Source organism: Gymnoscopelus microlampas, assembly GCF_963454915.1.
Source record: "Gymnoscopelus microlampas genome assembly, chromosome: 19".
Lineage (NCBI taxonomy): Eukaryota > Metazoa > Chordata > Actinopteri > Myctophiformes > Myctophidae > Gymnoscopelus > Gymnoscopelus microlampas.
This window is the reverse complement of record NC_139956.1, coordinates 12,720,882-12,742,691: the sequence shown is the minus strand read 5'-3', so window position 1 is coordinate 12,742,691 and position 21,810 is coordinate 12,720,882. Positions and strand designations below refer to the sequence as shown.

The following is a 21,810-nucleotide window of genomic DNA, read 5'->3' as shown; positions in this document are numbered from 1 at the left end:
TGACCCATCAACTGTTAAATAAAACAACTTCAAGCGCATTATAGCAAACATCGTATGAGCGTATGGTATATTTAGCGTTATAAATAAATTATGCCTGGGTTATATAGGGGTAAGCTGACGCAGAGCGAGGCCAGAAGTCAGAGCCAGCGGGGGCCCTGGGGAGCATCGGAGACCAGGTGAGTCCTCCAACCGGGCAGGAAAACCGACAGAAGGCAGACCTGCGAGACACTGCTCTGCTTCATTAACCTTCATGTACAGTACGTTCAGAAGCAGGCAGGTCAGCGTGGTCAAACAGGCATTTCTAATGCCTTGAAGGAGGACCGTGGCTCAACTTGTAAATACTTTTTCTTTTTTAAATCGTATATCGGCTATTTTCACTATTTGTCATACAGCGAAGTGTATAGGCCTATACTGTAGAGCACAATATATACTTTGGTGTGTGACAAATACCTAAAATAGGCGATATATAAGCGCATGTGTCGCATCACGATGCGTTGAGAGCTTGTATATTGCCGTTTTCTGTGGGAAGATTGGGTTGAGAACTTTTGAAAAGTTTTGAAAATTTGCCAAAAATAGGGACACCAGGGCACATTTTTAATTAAATTGTTAAATTGTGATATTATCAAACATATCAGACTACAGTCTACAGTATTTAATTCTGTATGACCAGAGGCAAGGATAAAATATACTCCCCCAGTAGATCAACCCTTGGATATATAAAATACACTGAATGTGTGCGCACTTGTCTGTAACCTATGTAAAGAAGAGAGATTATATCGGATTACATTTGTTATTGTTTGCGTGTGTGTGGTGGTTGGGGGGGGGGGGGGGATGATACTACTACTACTACTAAAAAATAAAAAAAATGTTACCAAGAACTCATCCCTTTATATATGTGAGCACTTCATAAATCTCTCTGCACTTTTACCACTTTTAGCATTATGGCATGACAGCACCAGATATCTTTATAGGTCACGGCTCAGAACTCATCTATTTCAGCACGGTATCATCATACGAGAACTCCAGGCACCGCAAACTATAAACGTCGAAGGAAACCGACTCCACGCAAGCTCCCGTGCTCCTGAGGACGATTCTCCTCTCTAAACAGCAGTGAGGGAGAGAAGAGGGAAAAAACCTTGTCATATAAATTATTGAAATGTCTGGGTCTAAGAGCTTGCTACAACTGAGGTAGCACATAGAGATTACTCATTCTTGCTAACACCGCGTGGAATGGATATTTTGGCTCTCAAGGGGCCCTAATGGAAAAAGGGGGTCACTTTATGCCCTTCCGTTTTGGCAGACAGGCATTATCCCCATAAGTGACCACGAGTGTTGTCTCGGCAAGCAGCGGGTGGCATTTCTGCATTACGCCGAAGACTACATTTAAGCTGCGTGGTTGGAACTTTTAACGGGTAAGTGTTTAAGCAAAGGATGACGTGTCTATTGAAGGCCCAAAGGCTTTTGCTTCCACCAGTCAAAACCAAATGAGGCATTGGGACTCGTTAGTGGTAAACGGTATGTGGTATTATGTATGGATAACTAATTAAGCACAGCCTGCCAGCAAAAGTTAAGCCTATTTTTTTTTACCAGACCTAAGTTGTTTGTTATTAATTAGCATGTACTGTACCCTTGTGTGAGACTTGAAGTGTTTCTTGAGAGCATAATGAGATGCGTTCGGAATGACCCTGAGCTATGCGATTAATCTAGTAGAAAATGACTTCTGAATGCAGCTGAGATCAAAGTAGCCGACATTAGCACCCCTCCTCTCCCTGGCTAACACTTCTCATTTTATTAACCTGTACCCTCTTCAGCCCATAGAATGTTCAATGGTACCAAAGTCTCTAATCCACCAAAGGGCAAGAGCATGCCTTGTATCATTGAGGTAATGGTTATGAGGGCAACACACATAAGCTGCACCTATAATTATGCAGGATTACGCAAATACTAAGACCATTAATGCTAAGACTTCTGATAAAACATGTTAATCTTAAAAACACATACATATGCATATACAGTATAAACACATGCACACACACTTGTGTGAGCACATCCCCAGACAAAAACTGGAGAATTGAGAAATAATTAGCAATTTCAAATATCTACACATACTGTACACATACCAATTTTTTCTCAATCAATAATTATACAAAAATATATACATACAGTATATACTATATTGGAAGCTGCGTTTACTTTTGTCAAAACAAATACTCAGCTCCAACATGCACACCACATTATCTATCATGTTCAAAGTGCAGTCCTGGTCCTTTTGTGTTTCGTGCAGATGTTTTCTCACTCGCTATCGGACCGTAGAGCCGCACATCCGTCTTGCAGCGGGGTTTCTTTATGTCTTAGATCACGCTGCGCATTGCACAAATACTGATTCGCTCCCACCATTAATTAAGCGGCAAAATTTAGAGGGGGGGAATGGGTATTTCTCTGCGGGGAGATCAATTTCGTTGAGGACAGTCAGCTCAATCTTTTTAATTACAATAGTGGAAAACATGTCATTATCTGTTCCATTTTAGAGACATATGAGACTGTGAGGTCTGGAACTGAGGGGAGAGCCACACTGAGTCAATACGTGCCATTTTTTTCTGCAGGAGCATTTATTCATGTGCTGTCTCGCAAGTCCCACTTTGTTTGAGTGGGAAACAAAGGCTGCATATGTCCTGCAGAATCCATATACCTGGACATGTTGAAGCGTATATATAAAGAGATTAAAGGGATTTCAAGCATACAGATTTCTCAAGAAAAGTAGTATATTATTGTGCACAACATTGTTCTTTTTTCACTGATTGCATAGAACATCTACGGACAGAGGGGGACAGGAGGAGGGAGAATGCAAATACACTGCTTAAATAAATAAAAAATGTAACTTGAAAGGCCAAACGAAAGGGTTGAACACAGGGTGAATTTCATACCACAGCAAATGAATGGGGTCAAGCAACTTTCACTGAACTGGAAAACGCTGTCTCAGGCACTTTATAATTCTTTCATATTTGAGTCTTCAAAGACTGACTGGGTTGTACAATAAGTCAGCATGTTTCTGGAGCACCATCTTTTTTTCTTTTAAGTAAAATGTATTTTTTCCAACAAAACTGAGTGTTCTGTGTGGTGGTCTGGGTCTTGGCATCTATAGAACTTTCCCTCAGTAAAGAGAATTGGTGTGCTAGCTCCTGGCCCCCTATGCTCCCTGCTACATTGCCTTTTGCAAGCCAGTGATCTCAAGCACAGCAATTTTACAACGGCCACCTGCTTTGTCCCCACTGCATACCTTGCTCTGGCAGTCCGAGACAGCTGACACAGCACATGTATTTTCTTTCTTTCTTTTCAAAAGCAATTTGAGCACTCCGTTGAGCTTTTGTTTATCTGTCATTCTGTACTTTTGTGAAGGAAAGCCTAAGGCGCATGGGAAACGATTTAACCGCACAACACGGAACAATGGTGAGGGGCATAAAACAAAAGCTATTTATACAAAACTCTTCCTTTGCAGTTTCGGTCCACGTCTAGACAGTAAATATTGATATGTATCTGTCTGCGCCACGGACGCATGCAGTACATGTATTTCATGCATAAATAATGACGTGAATAATCTGTCCCAAGTGGGTTTCACAGATCAAATGTTAATGTTGTTACTATCTGGCAATAGTTTCTACAGAAAATGCATAAGCGATGTTTCAAGGAGCGGTGGCAAAGCACCAGGATCATATAGTACAGTATACACTGGCTGGATATTCGCCCGTCACGTAGCAGGTCTTTCATTGTCTGTGAAAAGATCCTTCTCAACAACGCTGCAACACCGTGCCACTGCACTATTCCATACAAATGGAAATGATGCATTTTGTTTTTTCCGTCACAGGAGAGCGACTTCCCATTTTCCGCTCCCACTGTCGAGTTGTGCACATCTGCATAAGTTTGCACGCCTGTGAGGGCGGCACAGGAAATGGCTGTTGACAGTATAATGGGAGTATGAGGATGCAATATAACCCCTTAATCATGCCAGAATCATGAACTGGAGCGCTCAAATGCACACATTGCAATGCTGCCACTACTGCTACTGTAGAGGTGCCTGGAAAATGTTTGAATGTATTTCAGAGTGTTAGGATTACATGTTGGGGATATATCCATCATTTTACCGCTGGATAGAAAGGTAGATTTAAAAAATTGACAATTATTTTATTATTTATATTACAGTATGTTTCAGGAGACCACAGCTCCTAATAGGATAGTTAAATGCAGAGGACAAATTCCAGCTATGTGCAAATGTACTTGGCAAATACCCCAACAACACTGTGATGACAGTTTCTTGGTGATGGCTTTAACAGCGCTGGCATTGTCAACTGGCTGATTTATTGTCTTAAAGGCTCTGCTTGTGATTATCTTGTCGAAACAAATTCATGAATTAAATCAAACGTGCCAATTCACTCAAATCTAATTTCCAGCCATGACCTGCATAATATCCCATTGCTTCATTTCTCAGGCCCATCCTTTTCATTTTCAAACGTGCAGCAAATCAAGACAACCTTAATTCAAACACGCCAGCTGCATAAGAGTCAGGTCGTTCCCTAGCTAATCAAAATGGAGAGAATGAAAAAAAAAGCACAATAAGGCAACTGGTACCCCCGCTCAGTGGACAGGCAGATTCCACTCAGAACATCATTATGCTTCAGGGGTTTGCCTTCCATGTAAAATCGCTTCTATAAGCCTGGAGGTTCGTTACTAATGGCGCTTCCCATCAAGTTGGAGGCCCGCGCAAATGCTAATGTCCCCCCCAATACTTTGGATTCGTCACCTCTAGTCCCCTCTCTTCATAGTGTGGCAATTACAACAATGTGCTTTTCCTTCATTGAATTAGGCATCACACACCCCCTGGGGGGCCCAGCGTCCCACTGCAGATGCTTTGCTATCTTCACCACAGCCCATTGGAGCCCAAATGAACTAAATGAACAGTCACTTTATATGTATAAGGCCCAGTGTTTTACTGTTTATTTATTTATCTCTCTATTGCAGCCATGTGCAACTCTGACATTACTTTAATTTACAAAGGGAACGGGGGAAATGCATGGTGCTTTTGCTGAACACGAGCAATCTGACTCAAAAAAGAAAGAGTTGCAGAGTTTGTTGTATTGTACTATGTGTTTCTGGAACAACAAACTAACTTTGTGGTCCCCCCCAAGAATATACAATGGTGTGCTTCATAATCTTGTAAGAATACCCAGGTCATGCATTGCCCTTCAGCTGCAGGGAGTCAGACCACTGCTGATCCTGAAGTTCAAAGTCGCCCTTGCCCTGGGCACAACCCCAGCAGTATTATAATGAATAAGACATTAGGCTTGGCCAAGCTGAGTTCAGTAAACAGAGTTGAAATGCATCCACACTCTGGATTTATGCAGCTTGTACGTCTATCGGCTAGTTAAATTAGAGAGAACTTGAAGAACTTGGAAAACGTTTCAGTTCGTGCTCACATTTTTTTATGTAGTGTATGCAAAATGTGTGAACTTGAAATCTCACCCTTTTATGGCCTGAAACGCTGAGAAAGAATAAAGCTTTTTTTCTTGTTTCCTGTCCCTGATAGGGCTCCGCTCTCCCTTCCATACGTTGATGGGAAGGGAGAGAGAGTGGGAGAGCGAGATGGAATGGTAATAAACATGCTAATGCCTCACCGTGGTGCTGAGAGGAGCAGCTTCCGTGAAGCTGATTCAACTCTTCCCTCACCTATCTATTGGCGCACCCGTGTGCATTTGTGTGTGTGTGTGTGTGTGTGTGTGTGTGTGTGTGTGTGTGTGTGTGTGTGTGTGTGTGTGTGTGTGTGTGTGTGTGTGTGTGTGTGTGTGTGTGTGTGTGTACTCTCATAAACGCAATAGCGCGCACATCTCCTTTTTCTTTCACGCATACACGCACATATTGTGGCTGGGAGTAAACAGGAGAGGGACCTGGGAGGGAACATAGCGCCTTTCTCTCCCAATCGTCCTCTGGAGAGACAGTGCGAAGGGCCCTTTGTCGTCTCATGGGCTGATAACGGAGGGGGTTGGAGGGGCAGACAAGCTGCTTCAGAGACGTGCAGAGCCAGCTCTTTTCTATGTGAAGGAAGCTGCGCTCAATACCAACTCATTTGCCATGTTGTGTAATTGCGGCACATAATGGCACACACCTCATTCAGGGAATGAGGCTTTTTCCCCCCTCTTTTTTAAAGGCCATTCTGCTCTATTCACGGCCAAACAAGCCATGTTTTAGAGAGATACTACACTGTCTTTTTGAGCTCCGGGCCACGGCACATTTGCATTCAAATGGGACGTTGCGTGTTGTCATGATAAACTTTTGCTTTTTTTTTAAAGGAGGTGGCTCAATATTAAAGCTGCGTTGTTGAGTAACTTTTATACTTGTCATCTGATTTCCTGAGCGCTTACAGGAGGTAAACAAAGCAGCTGACCTTTCCTATAGCAGGGTTATTATGCACGTCTGAAGAGTACATGGATGGTATTAACAGCAATTTGTCATTGTATGAAATAGGTATCCAGATAACGTGTGACTAATCTACCAATATACCCGACCAGCTCATGTACAGTATCACATTAGAACATACTTCCATATTTTATACATGGTCAAGTTGAGATCAAAAGCGCAAGTGCAGAGATGAAAAATGACTGATTTGAATAATATTGCTCAGATTCCATTAAAATACAGCAGGCCAGGAATGCATGTCGATTTGCATAATTTAACTGGCATCTTAATTATTGTGTCAGAAATCAGTATGCAAATGACTTAATTCACTTAGAAATGGAAACTTATTCGGCTAAATGGCTAATGGAGTAAATCTCATCACGTTAGCATACCAACGTGAGTGCAACCAGTCAGTGTTTCTAATGCCCGATTTATACTTGGTTGCGCATCATGTTGCACACCGAAAATTGCAGATCTACAAGCTCACACTGCGTCTCAGCAGGACAAGCTTGTAGATCTGCGATGTTGGCTGTGCGACACCAAGTATAAATCAGGCATAAATGACTGTGTAGTACGACAGCGAGGGGAGGTGAGACAAGAAAAAGAAAAGAGAGACAGGACAGACATAGAACAAGTAAAAGTCTAGCTTACCTGGTTTAGCTGGAGGATCTGAGAGGAAATGGACATGTTAGTATGTTTTGGGTTTTGCTGAGAGTGACCTACCACGTAAAACAGTGAGTCTGGTGGTTGCGCTCGTCTCTCCAACACTGTTGGAGGCGACGCATTCATATATGGCTTCATCTCGGGGCGTGCGCAAGGGCTGAATTCTTAGCACTGAGCCAGAGCCGTCATCAAACTCTATCACCTGCAGGTGCGAGAGACAAGATATGTTAAAGGAGTTTTTTTGTTCGCAACCGTCAATGGACCTTGCGCAGCGCAACAACACTCACTCCCAGTCAGAGACAACATAGTTTTGCTTATGACACTGATGGTGATTGACACAATGTGCTTTCTGTGACAAAAATAAATAAAGCTGCTAGACTAGTTCATATTGATTCGTAGTGTATATCGTGGAAATTTGTGAAAATAATTTATGAATATAGTTACTGATGTATCGCCAATATAGCATGGCTACAGTCAGAGCTAAAGTAATACAGCATATTTGTGACTAGTTAAGGTAAATTATTATATATTTTTTCAGTACTGTAGGGCTAAAACTATTGGACAAAACACAGGTAAATGACTGTTCGTTAACTGTTACAGCATGTGTTGACAAATATTGGTAAATGCAGTGGACCTAATGTGTTATCTGACTTAAATAACCTATGCTCTGTATGGCCAACTAACTTTGAGAATGGGAACGGATATTGTGGTCAAAAGTTTTCTTTTAACATCAGAACTTGTAGACTACGTTCAAATCTGAATTTGGCCCACTCTTAAAGTTAACATTCTACTATTTGAAGATGCATCACATTTAATTGTATCAATGGGACAGGAACAAGCACAAACAGTTAAATGTGGCTTGATAAACGGTTAGGGACAACTGCCGCACCATGAGGTGAAATTGTGGTACAAAGGACAGGACCGACTGTATTGGACGGACGACACATAAAATGCTGACAAACAGGTGTTTGTTGTAGCTTGTACAGCTAACGTTGCATGCTACATGTCGTATACTCACTGCTTTTAGAAAGCCCTGTGTCATCATAACTCAATCTCTTTTAAGCATAGAGGTAGATTTCAATAAAGAAGGGCCCGAGACCTCTGCTTCAAGCACACCTATACTGTACATGTCACCACATGCGCAATGCTAACAAACAAACCCAGACACACACACACACACACACACACACACACACACTCACTCACACTCTCTCTCTCTCTCTCCCAAACACTGCAGAGGCCTACAGACATTTTGTTTTTACAGTTCATAATAATATCCAAGCATGGGTTAGTTCACAGTACATTTCAACACTTCAGTGCCCAAGCTGATGGGAATTATGAGGGCTCCCTTTCTCAATTAACCACATGAACCCTAGCGTCCCTATTCCGGGGCGAACATTAGGAGGAAACATTGTATTCATTTATTTTCGGCAAAGATATTTGGTGTAGATACAAAACATTTGACTCTAGTATAGAGCCATGGGGGACTCCGGTCAATTGAGTAGATACTTTAGAGGGTTAAGTGGTTGAAACCCGAACGAGAGAGGGGTTGAAAGGCTTTTGTTAGGGGATGAAGTAACATGCGAGCGAACGGCAATGGCAGGCAGCTGCCAGCGAGCCCTCCTGTGAGGCAACATGGGAATTAAAAATGTTTTAGCATTCAATGCACTGAGCGGTGAAAATGAGATGAACTCTGATAAGATTAGATTTCTTTGAGCATGAGACACATCGGCGAGGCCTGGAAAAGGTCTCCCGGAGCCCTGATAACAAGCCTTTGCTGCTGTGCACTAGCAAGCAAATATAGCATATACTGTAGAGGGGAGGGGGTTGGGATGGGGGGAGGGGGGGCTGACACAATGATAGTCCCAAGGACTGACACAGAAATTAATAGAAATCTTATCAGTGTTCTGGGATGATGTGTTATTTCTCATGGGTATTGAGCCCAAGCGCAGATTAAAGCTGACCAGAAATCAAAGCTTCAGCCAAAAATAAGGGAGAGGGAGACCATGCATTGAGATAAAGATGCCACAAAGCAGAAGGATCTTTGGAAGCGGGAGAGAGCTACTTTCACTTTGCATTAGGGGCTGGGGAATGTTGCGTTGATGCTAATGTAGGTATCTGGGCCACGTCACTTTTTTGTTTTCTGCATCCCATTGCTCTTTTATTTTTTTGGTCTTTTTGGTAATCACAAATCTGTTGGAATGCTTGCTCATTAATGCGTGTTTAAACACGGCCATTGTTCTAAGTGTTCAAGGGTAGCCCTGCCAGAAGCCTAGAAGCTGAGTATCTCCCGTAGCCAGAGGGGGGGATTCCCCATTTGGCTGAGCAGTAGATTTCTGGTTTCCCAGACAAGGGTTCAAATCCAGGTGGCTCGTCCAGAATAGTTTCCCGGTGGAGGGGGGGGGGGGGGGGGGGGGGTGTCAGTGTAAGCAGCCTGGGAGCCTATTATTCTCAGTGGTGGAAAGTAACTAAGTGAAATTTACTCAAGTATTGTACTTAAATACAATTTTGGGGTATTTTTACTCTACTGGAATATTTACAATTTTCAATACTTTTACTTCTACTCCACTAGATCTCAGAGGCAAATATTGTACTTTTTATTCCACTACAATTATTTTAAAACATTACTTACTGGTTACTTTGTAGATTTTAATTAATTTAACAAAACATACATTAACCACCGATTTTCATGCATTTTGAAAACTTGTGAAATGGGACATTCCGCAAAATGAGTACTTTTACTTTTGGTAATTTAAGTACATTTTGATGGAAATACTTTTGTACTTTTACTCAAGTAAATCTTGAATTCCAAACTTTTACTTGTAACAGAATATTTCTTCATTGTGGTATTGATACTTTTACTTAAATTTCCATCACTGATTATTCTAATATTGCCCTTGGCCAGGGTGGATTCCCCTTTGCGCGAGGTTTGGTTTCCAATGTGGGACACCCCCGGTTCGAATCCAGGTGGGTCATACCTGCAAATGCGCGGAGGCAGTACGGGGCAAGCAAGCAATGGCTGGTGGGATGGATTTTGTGAGGGGGGGAACAGCCAAAAGCAGAGGCATTCTCATTTTTGTCGAGCATTTTACATCAGAACAATAGACCTAATACCTCAAATCTCTGGTTGCTGACTTTCTTCCCCTTCTTGTTCCACACAATCTTGGGCCGTGGATCTCCCGAGGCTTGGCAGATGAAGGATGCCACGCCTCCTTGCACGCCCGTTTGGTCATTGGGGGTTCTTAAAAACTTTGGTGGTGCTAGAGAGGGGCAGAGAGAGACAGAGGGAGAAAAGATAACAAAGCATAGTTAGCGACCGTGCTAAGCATTGCACACCAAGCGATTTATCTCCCTTATCAAGCTCCGCAGACCAGAAAGTAACAAAGTTGCAGATTTCAGCATGCTGCCGTTAAGAGGATTGTCTTCGGAGGTCAAGACAAGCGATTGTACAGCCTTTATAGTGTGAGTGGAAACAGACAATCAGTGACGGCAATCATGGGTAAAAGGACATAGATCTGAGGGGCCGTGTTCAAATGGCATTTTATCTTACCCAGAAAAGTACCCATAAATAGCTTCAAAAATCCCTATAGACAGAGTTTTCCTCAAGAGGTTATTCACAAGGTTATTCAGACCAACTTTAAGTAGGGAATTCTTCTTCTAATCTAAAGTATAGTATGTGAACATCTCCCCTTAAACTCTGCTTTCCGCAATTGACTTTTTCTCAAGTACAGTCACACTGCTGAGATATCAGTGAAGTTAAAAGTGCTGTAAGTGATATTGTCTTGTTAATTTAAGTGGTAAATAGCTCAATATTCCAGCTCCTTATAGAAAAGAACAAAAATGCAGATCTACAAGCTTGTAGATCGGCTACTTTTGCTACTTTTGTGCAGCACTCTTATACAGTACAACAAATTAGGGCTTTCATTTATGAAAATATGGAGATATAAGGTCTGCCCGGCAACAACGTCATACAGTATATGCCACTGGCAGGTGTGGAAGGTGGGTGAGTGCACCAGTTGGCAGTTAACTGTATCTGTTGAAAATTCCTGCCAGTCTGTTCCAATGAAAAGTTCAAAGCCACCAGGGCAGTTTCAGAAAGAAGAGGAAATACAAGAAAGAATGGAGTCAAAGGTATAGAGGTATGTTTATTTATGACATTTTTAAAAGCATATGTCTGTCTCTGGTTTTCCTTGATGGCTTTGATATGTTTCAAACGGAAATGAGAAGGAATAAAGTAGACAAAAGTACAGAGGTAGCCTTGGAGATAACACAAATAATAAAGTAATGTTCTAAACAAGTTTACAAAGTGCTCCTCCTACACCTTCCCTCCCAGCTTTACAAACATCTCAGTGAAAGCAATAAAGTGCGAAGGGACAAAGACTGACCACGACCCCTCTCCGTCTTTAAAAACATGCCATGTGTTCTACATTGTGCCTAGCGTGCCAGAACTGCCAGAAATGCCACTGCTCTATGTGTGTTTTATGTGGTATTTTGTATGCCAAGTACAAAACTGTTAATGTTGTAAAAAAAAAAGCTCAGGATCTTGCAGTGCAGGAGCCATGGTCAGACCAGAGCCATATAAGGAGAGTTGCGTCACCTCCCTTCACTTCATCGGGCCAGTCTTCTACAGAGCCTTCTATTGGCGAATAGTGACAAAGCCCTGAACCTGAAGTTTACAGAATGAACTGGAGTCTATGAGCGTTTGTCACTATTTTGAGTTTACATGAACCTCGTGACCGGCGCTGTTTTCTGCCCCCGAGGTGACGCAACTCTCTAATACAAGGCTCTGGGTCAGACCATGCAGCAGTGGAATAGCAACACTGCTAATGTACAAAATTACTAGTTACAATAAGTGTATGTCATTAAGAGTTTGACAGTCTAAATCGTTCAATTATAATGGCCACAACAAGCACCATAGAAGTCAATATAACTGATATCAAAACACTACTATAATTCTAAATATTGTTCTTTAGAAACAATCTGTGTTTACAGTTATTTACCGACCTTCTTTTTGACCTACTCTTCTTTTCTGTTTTTTAAAAGTGCTTTCATAACACTGCTGCTGATTAATCGGCTGCAAAGTAACTTTAGGAACAAAGATTTAGAGGAAAGCATAGCTAAAGTTCACATCACTCAGTGTGACATAGTAACCTTTTCCCTTTAAGCAGATGGATATGAGTTACATCCTGAGAAACCGGAGTGCTCGCTCTGTCTTGGTTTCATTCAGTACTGAACACCATCCATCCCGGCAAGCCGTTTGGCATCACATTGTCTAAATGCATGTATGCTCCTCTACTGGACATGCATCTTGTGGCCCCTCAATTTGTCTAATGACAGAGGCTATCATTTAACAAACCATTACTGGAAAACAGAAGGCTAGTGCAGATTGACTCACTCTATATATAAATATATTCTTTCTCTCCTTTCCAATTGGGCCCCTGTCGCCCCCTAGAGGCCGTGGCCCCCACTTTGAAAACCACTGTTGCTATCATGACTGTCATTTTGGCTTGTAGAAACCAGTGGTGTAAAGTAACATTAAGTTTAGTACTGTACAATTTCAAGGTATCTTTGTGTACGTTACTCAAGTATTTCCGTTTATTGATACTTTGACTTCTACACCACTACATTTCAGAATCAAATGTTGTACCTTTTACTCCATTACATTTATTTGACAGCTTTAAATACTAGCTACTTTGCATATTTAGATCAATTAATAATTCATCAAATTATTAATAAAAAATGGCAGATTTACAAGCTCATCATGACGCATAATGAGCTTGTAGATCTGATATTTTCATATAGCCGAAGTATAAAATAGGACATAACTGGTTAATGATCAATTATCATCTAAAAACATGATATATACAGTATATATGATTTTGAAATGGACATTCTGCAGAATAAGTACTTTTACTTTTGCTTTATAATAATAAATAGTAATATTTTTGTACTTAGACTTAAGTACGATTTTTACTTTTACTTGTAACAAAGTATTTTCACAATGTGGTATTCTTACTTTTTCTTATGTCCAAAACCTGAGTATGTCTTCCACCACTGGTAGAAACACATCACTGCTTCCTAGAAATCCACCTAGCTGGTTCTGTCCCGCGCATATGAGACACGCACCCTGTATGGCCCTCGCAATGCTCTGATAGGCCAAGCGAGTGTTCGAGAGGCCCTAATTGGTCCCTCGATTCATCATGACAAGTCAAGTGTAAAGGCAAAGAGGAAAGAAATGTAAAAAATGCAGGCGATTGGAGCGAGAGTGAACACACAAGGAAAACAGTGTTTTCTTTGTCTAACCATAGAGCATCCCCATCCCCGTATAGAGATTTTATGCTATGGACGAGAGGATTTGCCCATGCTGTTATTACTACAACAGTGTGTGGAGCGGTAACATTCCCAGTTTATAGGCATTTGACATGTAGTCAAATTGCAGATAATAAATAAATGTGTACCCTTTAGTTGTTGACTGGCGGTCCTCTGAATTTAACCCATCCTAACGAGTATTAGGAGTAGTGAGCAGCAACTATTGAACACCTCCCCGGGGAGAAGTTGGGGTTCAGTGGCTTGCTCAAGCCCCTTCGACAGCCAGGGGGAGCGGGAGATCGAACGAGGAACCTTCCGGTTCCCAAAAGGCCGCTCTACCTCCTGAGCCACTGTCATAAAAAAAATCCATCCGCCTCTTCTCATGAATTAATGTTCCTTAACGACCCAGAACAAAATATAGGGAAATAATAACTGATCAAATTGGATATGCCAAATGAAAGAAAAAAGGAGAAAGTGGATCATATCTCTGTTCTGAGAGCTTTACATTGGCTCTCTGTCTGTAAATAATTGATTTCAAAATGCGACTGTTGGTTAATAGCATTGAATGATTAGGTCCAAAAATACATCTCAGATCTTCTGCTACATTATGAACCATAACCTGGGATTGGTCAGCGTTATGTCTCCAGAGTCAAAACAAAATGTGGAGAAGCAGCTTTAAATTGCAAGAGTTTTATATTTGTCGCTGCCTTTTGAGTTTTTCTTGTAATAATTTCATGTGCTGCACTGTTATTTGTTAGCTATTACATAATTATTGCATTGACATGTCCTTTTATCATTTGTTTCTTCAGTCTTAATTATCTTAATGTTGCGTAAAGCCCTTTGAACTTGCCTTGACATGACTGCATTATATATATGTTGTTACCAGTAAACATTATGTACAAAGCATTTGATGCACACAGTAATCAAAATAATGACGCAAAAAAGCCCAAGAGCTTGTTTCCATTGTGATCCTATTGATGTAAATGTGTGATCAGATCTAACCTACATGGTGTGATGTCATTATCGGCACAAATATTGCAGTGATTCTGAGACAGACGCCGCAATGTTTTTGTAAGTAATCTTGTGAAGCTGAAGTTCCAGGTTCATTGGGTGGTACAAGCCCATCTGTCACCATGTGAAGCAACTGTTTTATCAATCACTTCAGCAGACCGACCATTAGGGCCCGCACAGCTGCAATAATACCAACTGTCTGAATCACCTCATTTCTTTCTGTGTGTGTGTGAGGGCGCGCTCGTGCGTGTGCGCGTGTGTGTGTGTGTGTGCATGTGTCTGTGGACTGATCCCACCTCCCAAATGGTACTGCCCAGTGGCACTGAGCACAAGGGACGAATTAACCTGCAGGATTTTGCAGAGCGAAGTCACAAGCTGTGTGGCTGGCAATCAAAAGGGTGGACAGATAAACAGGCAAGCAGCTGGGCTTCGACCGGGCAAATGAGTCTGGGAAAATCACCTGAGCACCTCAGGATGTGCACGTGCGTACACTCTCATGTTGGGAACACACGGACAAACACAGACATGCACACACACACACACACACACACACACACACACACACACACACACACACACACACACACACACATTCCTCTCGGAATCTCTCCCTTTCTCCCTTGCTCGCGTGCTGACAGATCTGACAGGTGCGTGCCAGTCGTCGACACTTTGTAATTTGTAAGTGGCAAAAAAACAGAAACGCCATTATATCTGCATTTGGACCTTATCTCGTTGACTTGGCTGGGGGGGGGGGTGGGGGGGGGAGTGGCGTATGTTGGCATCTCGCCGTGAGGGAGCTGATGGGTAATTGATATGCTGTTGGGTCTGTTTTCGCTCCGGGGCCATCCATTACGGCTCGGTGCGTCTCCCCGCATCAGCTGTGATAGACTGCGACGACGCGTACGGGGAGATCAGCAATGGAGGTGAGGCAAGGGCGGGGGGGGGGGGGGGGGGGAGGGGGGAGTCATTTCACAATGGGAGTGATTGAGGCGTGACATGGCGGTAATGGTGTTTTCACAGACATGGCCGCTGATATCACCATCATACCCTCATTTTGGTCCCGGCGCTGACAAACATCATTTTTTTGCGTAGGCTTTGCATCTGGCTTGAGGTAGGGCAAAGCTGATTGAAGCATCTGTTTTGCCCCAACAATATTACAGCGAAATAAAAGCTTTGACAAGGGAATGAATTTGCACGCGGAGATCCAATGAGATTATATAGGCCCAGATACATGGCCACTGCAAGCTTATGAACTACGCAAATGTCATTTCCATAGCAATTTTCTAAATAAATGAATAAGCAATGCCTTGCTTTTAAACACCAGCTGTCGGCTACTCAGACAATTTAAACTTCCCACTGCAGATGAGCGAATAGCAAACTCAAATTCAAATCTTGTGAAAGAAACACCTTATGATTACTCAAAATCACATAACAAAAACTATTATAATAACAACAATAACAATAATAAATATAGCTGCAAGCAGCAATTAGCGGTTTCGAGAATAATGGCAGACTGGCAGACTGTGACAAGAGTGGCAGACTGGCAGACTGGCAGACTTTGACAGAGTGGCAGACTGGCAGACTGGCAGACTGGCAGACTTTGACAGAGTGGCAGACTGGCAGAGTGTCAGACTGTGACAGAGTGGCAGACTGGCAGACTGGCAGACTGTGACAGACTGTGGCAGACTGGCAGACTGGCAGACAGACAGACTGTGGCAGACTGGCAGACTGGCAGACAGACAGACAGACAGTGACAGAGTGGCAGACTGGCAGACTGTGACAGACTGGCAGACTGGCAGACTGTGACAGAGTGGCAGACAGACAAACAGACAGACTGTGACAGAGTGGCAGAGTGGCAGACTGGCAGACAGACAGACAGACAGTGACAGAGTGGCAGACTGGCAGACTGGCAGACAGACAGACTGTGGCAGACTGGCAGACTGGCAGACAGACAGACAGACAGTGACAGAGTGGCAGACTGGCAGACAGACAGACAGACTGTGACAGAGTGGCAGACTGGCAGACAGACAGACAGACAGTGACAGAGTGGCAGACTGGCAGACAGACAGACAGACAGACAGACAGTGACAGAGTGGCAGACAGGCAGACAGACAGACAGACTGTGACAGAGTGACAGAGTGGCAGACTGGCAGACAGACAGACAGACAGACAGACAGACAGACAGCCAGACAGTGACAGAGTGGCAGACTGGCAGACAGACAGACAGTGACAGAGTGGCAGACAGGCAGACAGACAGACTGTGACAGAGAGAGAGAGAGAGAGAGAGAGAGAGAGAGAGAGAGAGAGAGAGAGAGAGAGAGAGCAAAGTGCACATGTCTGAATTAACAGGGTCATGTTTTGCATAATGCAATTTAAATGTAAACTGTGACAAGTGGGGTTTGAGCCGTGGACCTTTGGCACATGAGACTAACACTGTATTGATCAAGCTATTCAATCCACAGCCTTGGTCAGTGAGAAGGGAGAATCCAACAAAACAAAACAAAACAAAAGAGGGAATGAAGTACATCATACATTGAAAACAACTACTCTCAATAAGCGTTTCATTTAACAATTGCATGTTTATTCATTGATACAGTCATGTTGTGTGTAATGCAATTGAGTTGAGGTCTGCATGAGGTGAGATTTGAACCGGCGACGCTCTGGTATCAAGGCAGATGATTAAGCCATTGGGCCAACAGACCCGAACTGATGAAAAGGGAGTTCACACACACATGACACACTTTCACGCAAATTGCTCAGAAATACTGGATTTAAATGTTTTTCAAACTGCTCAAAATTGCAGACAATCTAAGGGCGGAGTTTACTGGTTAACAATTGCACATGCATTCATTGATACAGTCATGTTGTGTGCAATGCAATTATAATGAATTCTACATGACGTGGGATTCGAACCAGGAACCCTGTGGTTTCAAGGCAGATGATTAAGCCATTGGGCCAACAGACCTGTACTAGTGAAAAGGGAGTTCACACACATGACACACTTTCACGCAAATTGCTCAGAAATCCTTGGTTTAAATGTTTTTCAAACTGCTCAATATATTTCGGAATGGAAACTAGTGGAAAATAGTCGATCTACAAGCTCACAACGCGTTGCTATCTAAAAAGGTGTGAGATTGTAGATCGGCTATTTTCACAAGAAAGTATGTCATACATAAAAAAAAACTACTCTCAAAAGCATTTCGTGTTATTGTCTAAACATTGCACTTGTCTGAATTAACAGGGTCATGTTTTGTACAATGCAATTTAAATGTGAACTGTAATAAGTGGGATTCGAACCAGGGACCTTCAGCACATGAGACTCACACTCTACTGGTGGAGCTATCCAATACACAGCCTTAGACAGTGAAAAGGGAGAATCCAACAAAACAAAACAAAAGCGCGAATGAAGTACGTCATACATTGAAAATAACTACTTTCAAGTATGCATTTCTCGTCATCTTTAACAATTGCACATGTATTCATTGATATAGTCATGTTGTGTGCAATGCAATTATAATTAAGTCTACCTGAGGTGGGATTCGAACCGGCTACCCTATGGTTTCAAGGCAGATGATTAAGCGATCAAGCTATTGAACCAACACACCTGAACCTGTGAAAAAGGGCCTCAAACATGTATTTGACACAGTTTCATGCAAATTGCTCAGAAATCCTGGATTTAAATGTTTTTCAAACTGCTCAAAATTGCAGACAATCTAAGGGCAGAGCTTACTGGTCAAAGTGATACATGTGTTCCTCATGAGTCAAGGCACATGTGTAAGTAGGTTTAACGGCTGTCGGCCAAACGAGGCATGACTTTTGCCTGTTTAAAGTTTGCATTTTCAAAAAATTGCTATAGCGCCCCCCTTTGACCAATTGGAGTAAGATTGGTTTCAGTGATACTTGGAAGGACCCTCTACAATATTGCAAAGTGTCAAACAAATGTGAGTCTGCATGTATGTGTTAGGGGCAGATGAATAATTTAAAAAAAGCTGCAATTTTCATTGGCTTATAAAAGCTTAACGTTTTCACTTATGGAAAATCCGCTTGGTTACGTCTGTCGGCATTGGTCCAAAGTTCATGTGTATACAGTTTCGTACAGATTGCTCATAAATCCCAGGAGGAGTAGGCTTTTTACTGCTTTTTACTGCTTTTCATAGAATTCGAAATGGTGGGAGATCTAAAGGTCAGAGGTCAAAAGTCAAACAGTGAAAGTTGTTAGGCATGAGGAGACGCATGTGTGTATCAAAGTTTCATGGCTGTAGGTGAAACAGGGCATGAGCTGTACCTGTTCAAAGTTGGCATTTTCAATTGAGTGCTACAGCGCCACCCTTTGGCCAATGTTTGTGAGTTTCGGGTTTTCGCCGTTTGGCATAGCCCTCTACCATATTGCCGAATTTCATAAAAAGTGACCACGCGGTTAGGCCAGAACTGGCAAAACCGGCGGAAGATCATGAACTCTTACAGATGTAATAAGGCTTCGAGCCTATTGGCCTCGAAACCTTAATAATAATAATAATAATAATAATAATAATAATAATAATACCGTAATAAGCTTTTGGATGAGAAAACACAAAAGACATGACAGTTAAATCAACAACTTTTTTCAATTTTACCTTATGAAGTCATATATACCCATAGACATAGTTATACGATATATATATATATATATATATATATATATATATATATATATATATATATATATATATATATATATACTGTAGACCCATGAACCGGTATAATTGTGTATATATGGGTCCTCAACAATGCTCAATAGGGCAGTACCATTTCTGTATTCTCACTGTGTCTCAGAGGTGGGCTGTGAATAACTCAAATATAATACACCTTCTGATGACATCATACAGCCAAGATTTAAATTTTCTTTTTTTTTGGTAACAACCGTGGCTTCTATTTTAGCACGCTAACCTTCCTGGGAGAGAAAGGCTGTAGTTTGCATTAGCTTGAAATCCCCTCTGATGCTATTATGAGCAATCCACAGGCTGACTCTGAGACACAGAGCAAATAGACATAAATGATGCTGTGGCTGTCCTATAGTGAGCAATAGAGAAGACCCATATGGAGATAGGGTTGAAAAAAAAAGTAGTGTTCCTTAAAAAAAGGGGGGAAAAGTAAACGAGGAACTGTCACAAACGCTTGTACAAATTTGTCTCTCCTGAATTATTACAATGGCCAGGCAGCAAACAAATGAAAAGTGTAAAGCTTGAAACAAGCTAAATGCATACTATCTCAACATACACATGAAATGTGAGAGAGATTTGACCAGCAGTTATTCCTATTTTCATTCCGATTTTTTCAAGTATTAGCCTGAGAACATGAACCCTATAGCATCCCTATTGTGGGGCGAACGTTCAGCAAAAATAGCAAATCTACAAGATCAAAACATCTGCTATGTTTGGCAAAGATATTTGGTGTAGAGGGACATAGCAGATCTAGTATAGAGCCCTGGGAGACCCGGTCAAATAAGTATATAGAGTTTAAATTGTTAAAAGGCAGTTGATTGCCTGCTGTAGGAGGTGTGTAGAATATCTGGACGAGGGGTTTAAATCCTCTGCGGTGCTTCCGGCTTGGCCGAGCATAAGCACGAGCACAATTGGCCGTGTCCATGGGAGGGAAGCCAGGCGGAGATGGCAATCTTTGTTTGCTGCACCAGCGACTCTTCCTGGTTGGTCAAGAACGCCTGCCAGCAGGGGTGTTGAGCTGTGAGATATATAGGGTGTTGGTCCAAAAGCGCTACGTCCTCCTGGTGAGGCTCCTGACTCACAGGTGAAAAGAAGCGGCAGATGAGTCCATATGTATTGGAGAAGGCACCTGGTTTCAATACCATCGCTAGGAGAAACCGTTCCACAGACCAACCAGCAGGGGTAAGGAGAAATTGGGAATTGGTATACAGACTAACTTGGAGGGGAAAATGCGACAAATTGGAGAATTATTTTATGCAGAGGGTCTTTATCTTCTCTTTGTCATGATCAGAATCGGAATCATCTTTATTGTCAAAGGTTTACAGATTAAAACAGTGGGTCAAATTCGTGTTTATGCACGCTCCATGGTTTTGATTGTTTCCGGAAAGAGAAAGAAAAGAGACAACAAGGTATCTACATATTTACACATAGCATGTATGATGTAGCTTGCTATGCTTGCCCACGTTGCCTTTAACCCATTGAGACCTGAAGCCGATTCTACATGTCTCCTAAATCTCAGTTTTCTGAAAAACTTATGTTTCTTTATCAGTGGTGCTCAATCTTTTTCATGTCAAGGACCCCCAAAATGATATGTATTTGGTCGCGGACCCCCATCAAAATATGTTGTTCCAGGGACCCCCCAGAAGCAAAGATTTTAGTTAAAATGTTCGCTTTAAAAATACATATATTCAAAGATGTGCACACATTTTCACGATTTTTCAAAAATAGCAGATCTACAAGCTCGTAGCGCGGCACTCGGTGCCGCGCTATGAGCTTGTATATCTGCTATTTTTGAATAGCCCAAAGTGTAAAATAATGCTTTTTAGCTCAAATCTAAAAATGACAGTTCCAGGTCTTAATGGGTTAAATATATCCAGGCTCAATAAGTGAGCGGCGAAAGCCTTTAAAGAGCACAAATCAAAGAACGGAAGAAGGGCTGTTAATAAACCCGAGTTTCAGTCAGTACCTCCATTCCATGCAGACACCAGTCCAATAGAGGGGCTCGGTTTTCACAATTATACTGACTGACATATTCAATTTCATTTGCATGAAAGGGTCCATTTCCTCTCTGAATCTTTAACGTGCTGGTTGAGATGGGGTTGCGGAGGGCAATAATTAATCCTAACACATTGGGTGGCAGCCTGACAAATACCCGCTCCACTTTGGACATACGGGTGGAAGAAAGGAGCATTTAAAGATGCCATTAACCTAATTTGACATCTTTTGCGCCGCGGCATATCAGTTCTGAGGTATTGATGATCTATCACAGCGGCGGCTGATGAACAAAAGCGAGTGGCAGCGGGTGGTGTGTTTTGGGGGTGGGGGGGATTGGGTGAGAGTCCATACAGGTCACCAGTGCAGCAAGGGTGAGAGTGTGCGTGCGAAGTGTGTGCGTGCGTGTGTGTGTGCGTGTATGCATGCGTATGAGCGCATGCGTGCGTGCGTAGATGTGCAATGTTTGTGAACATCTGGCCACTTGACAGAAAATGTACAAATGGGTCGTGATACTGTGAAGCTGTCACATAATCACTCTCACACACACACACACACACACACACACACACACACACACACACACACACACACACACACACACACACACACACACACACACACACACACACACACACACACACACACACACACAAAAAGGGGACGGCAAACAAGCATGCAATAGGACATA

At 42.3% G+C, this 21,810-nt stretch overlaps 1 protein-coding gene across 4 annotated transcripts in view; it reads right to left on the bottom strand.

Moving 5' to 3' along the window:
* LOC311034628 (receptor-type tyrosine-protein phosphatase delta) overlaps nt 1-21,810 on the bottom strand; it is a 190,870-nt gene that overhangs the window by 90,864 nt on the left and 78,196 nt on the right. For all 4 annotated transcript variants that reach the window (XM_084042527.1, XM_084042529.1, XM_084042528.1 and 1 more), the window contains exons 3-4: nt 10,222-10,367; nt 7,168-7,309 (exon numbers count right to left, since the gene is read on the bottom strand). In XM_084042527.1, the coding sequence (XP_083898653.1) occupies nt 7,168-7,309; nt 10,222-10,367 (288 nt within the window). The remainder of the gene's footprint in view (nt 1-7,167; nt 7,310-10,221; nt 10,368-21,810) is intronic.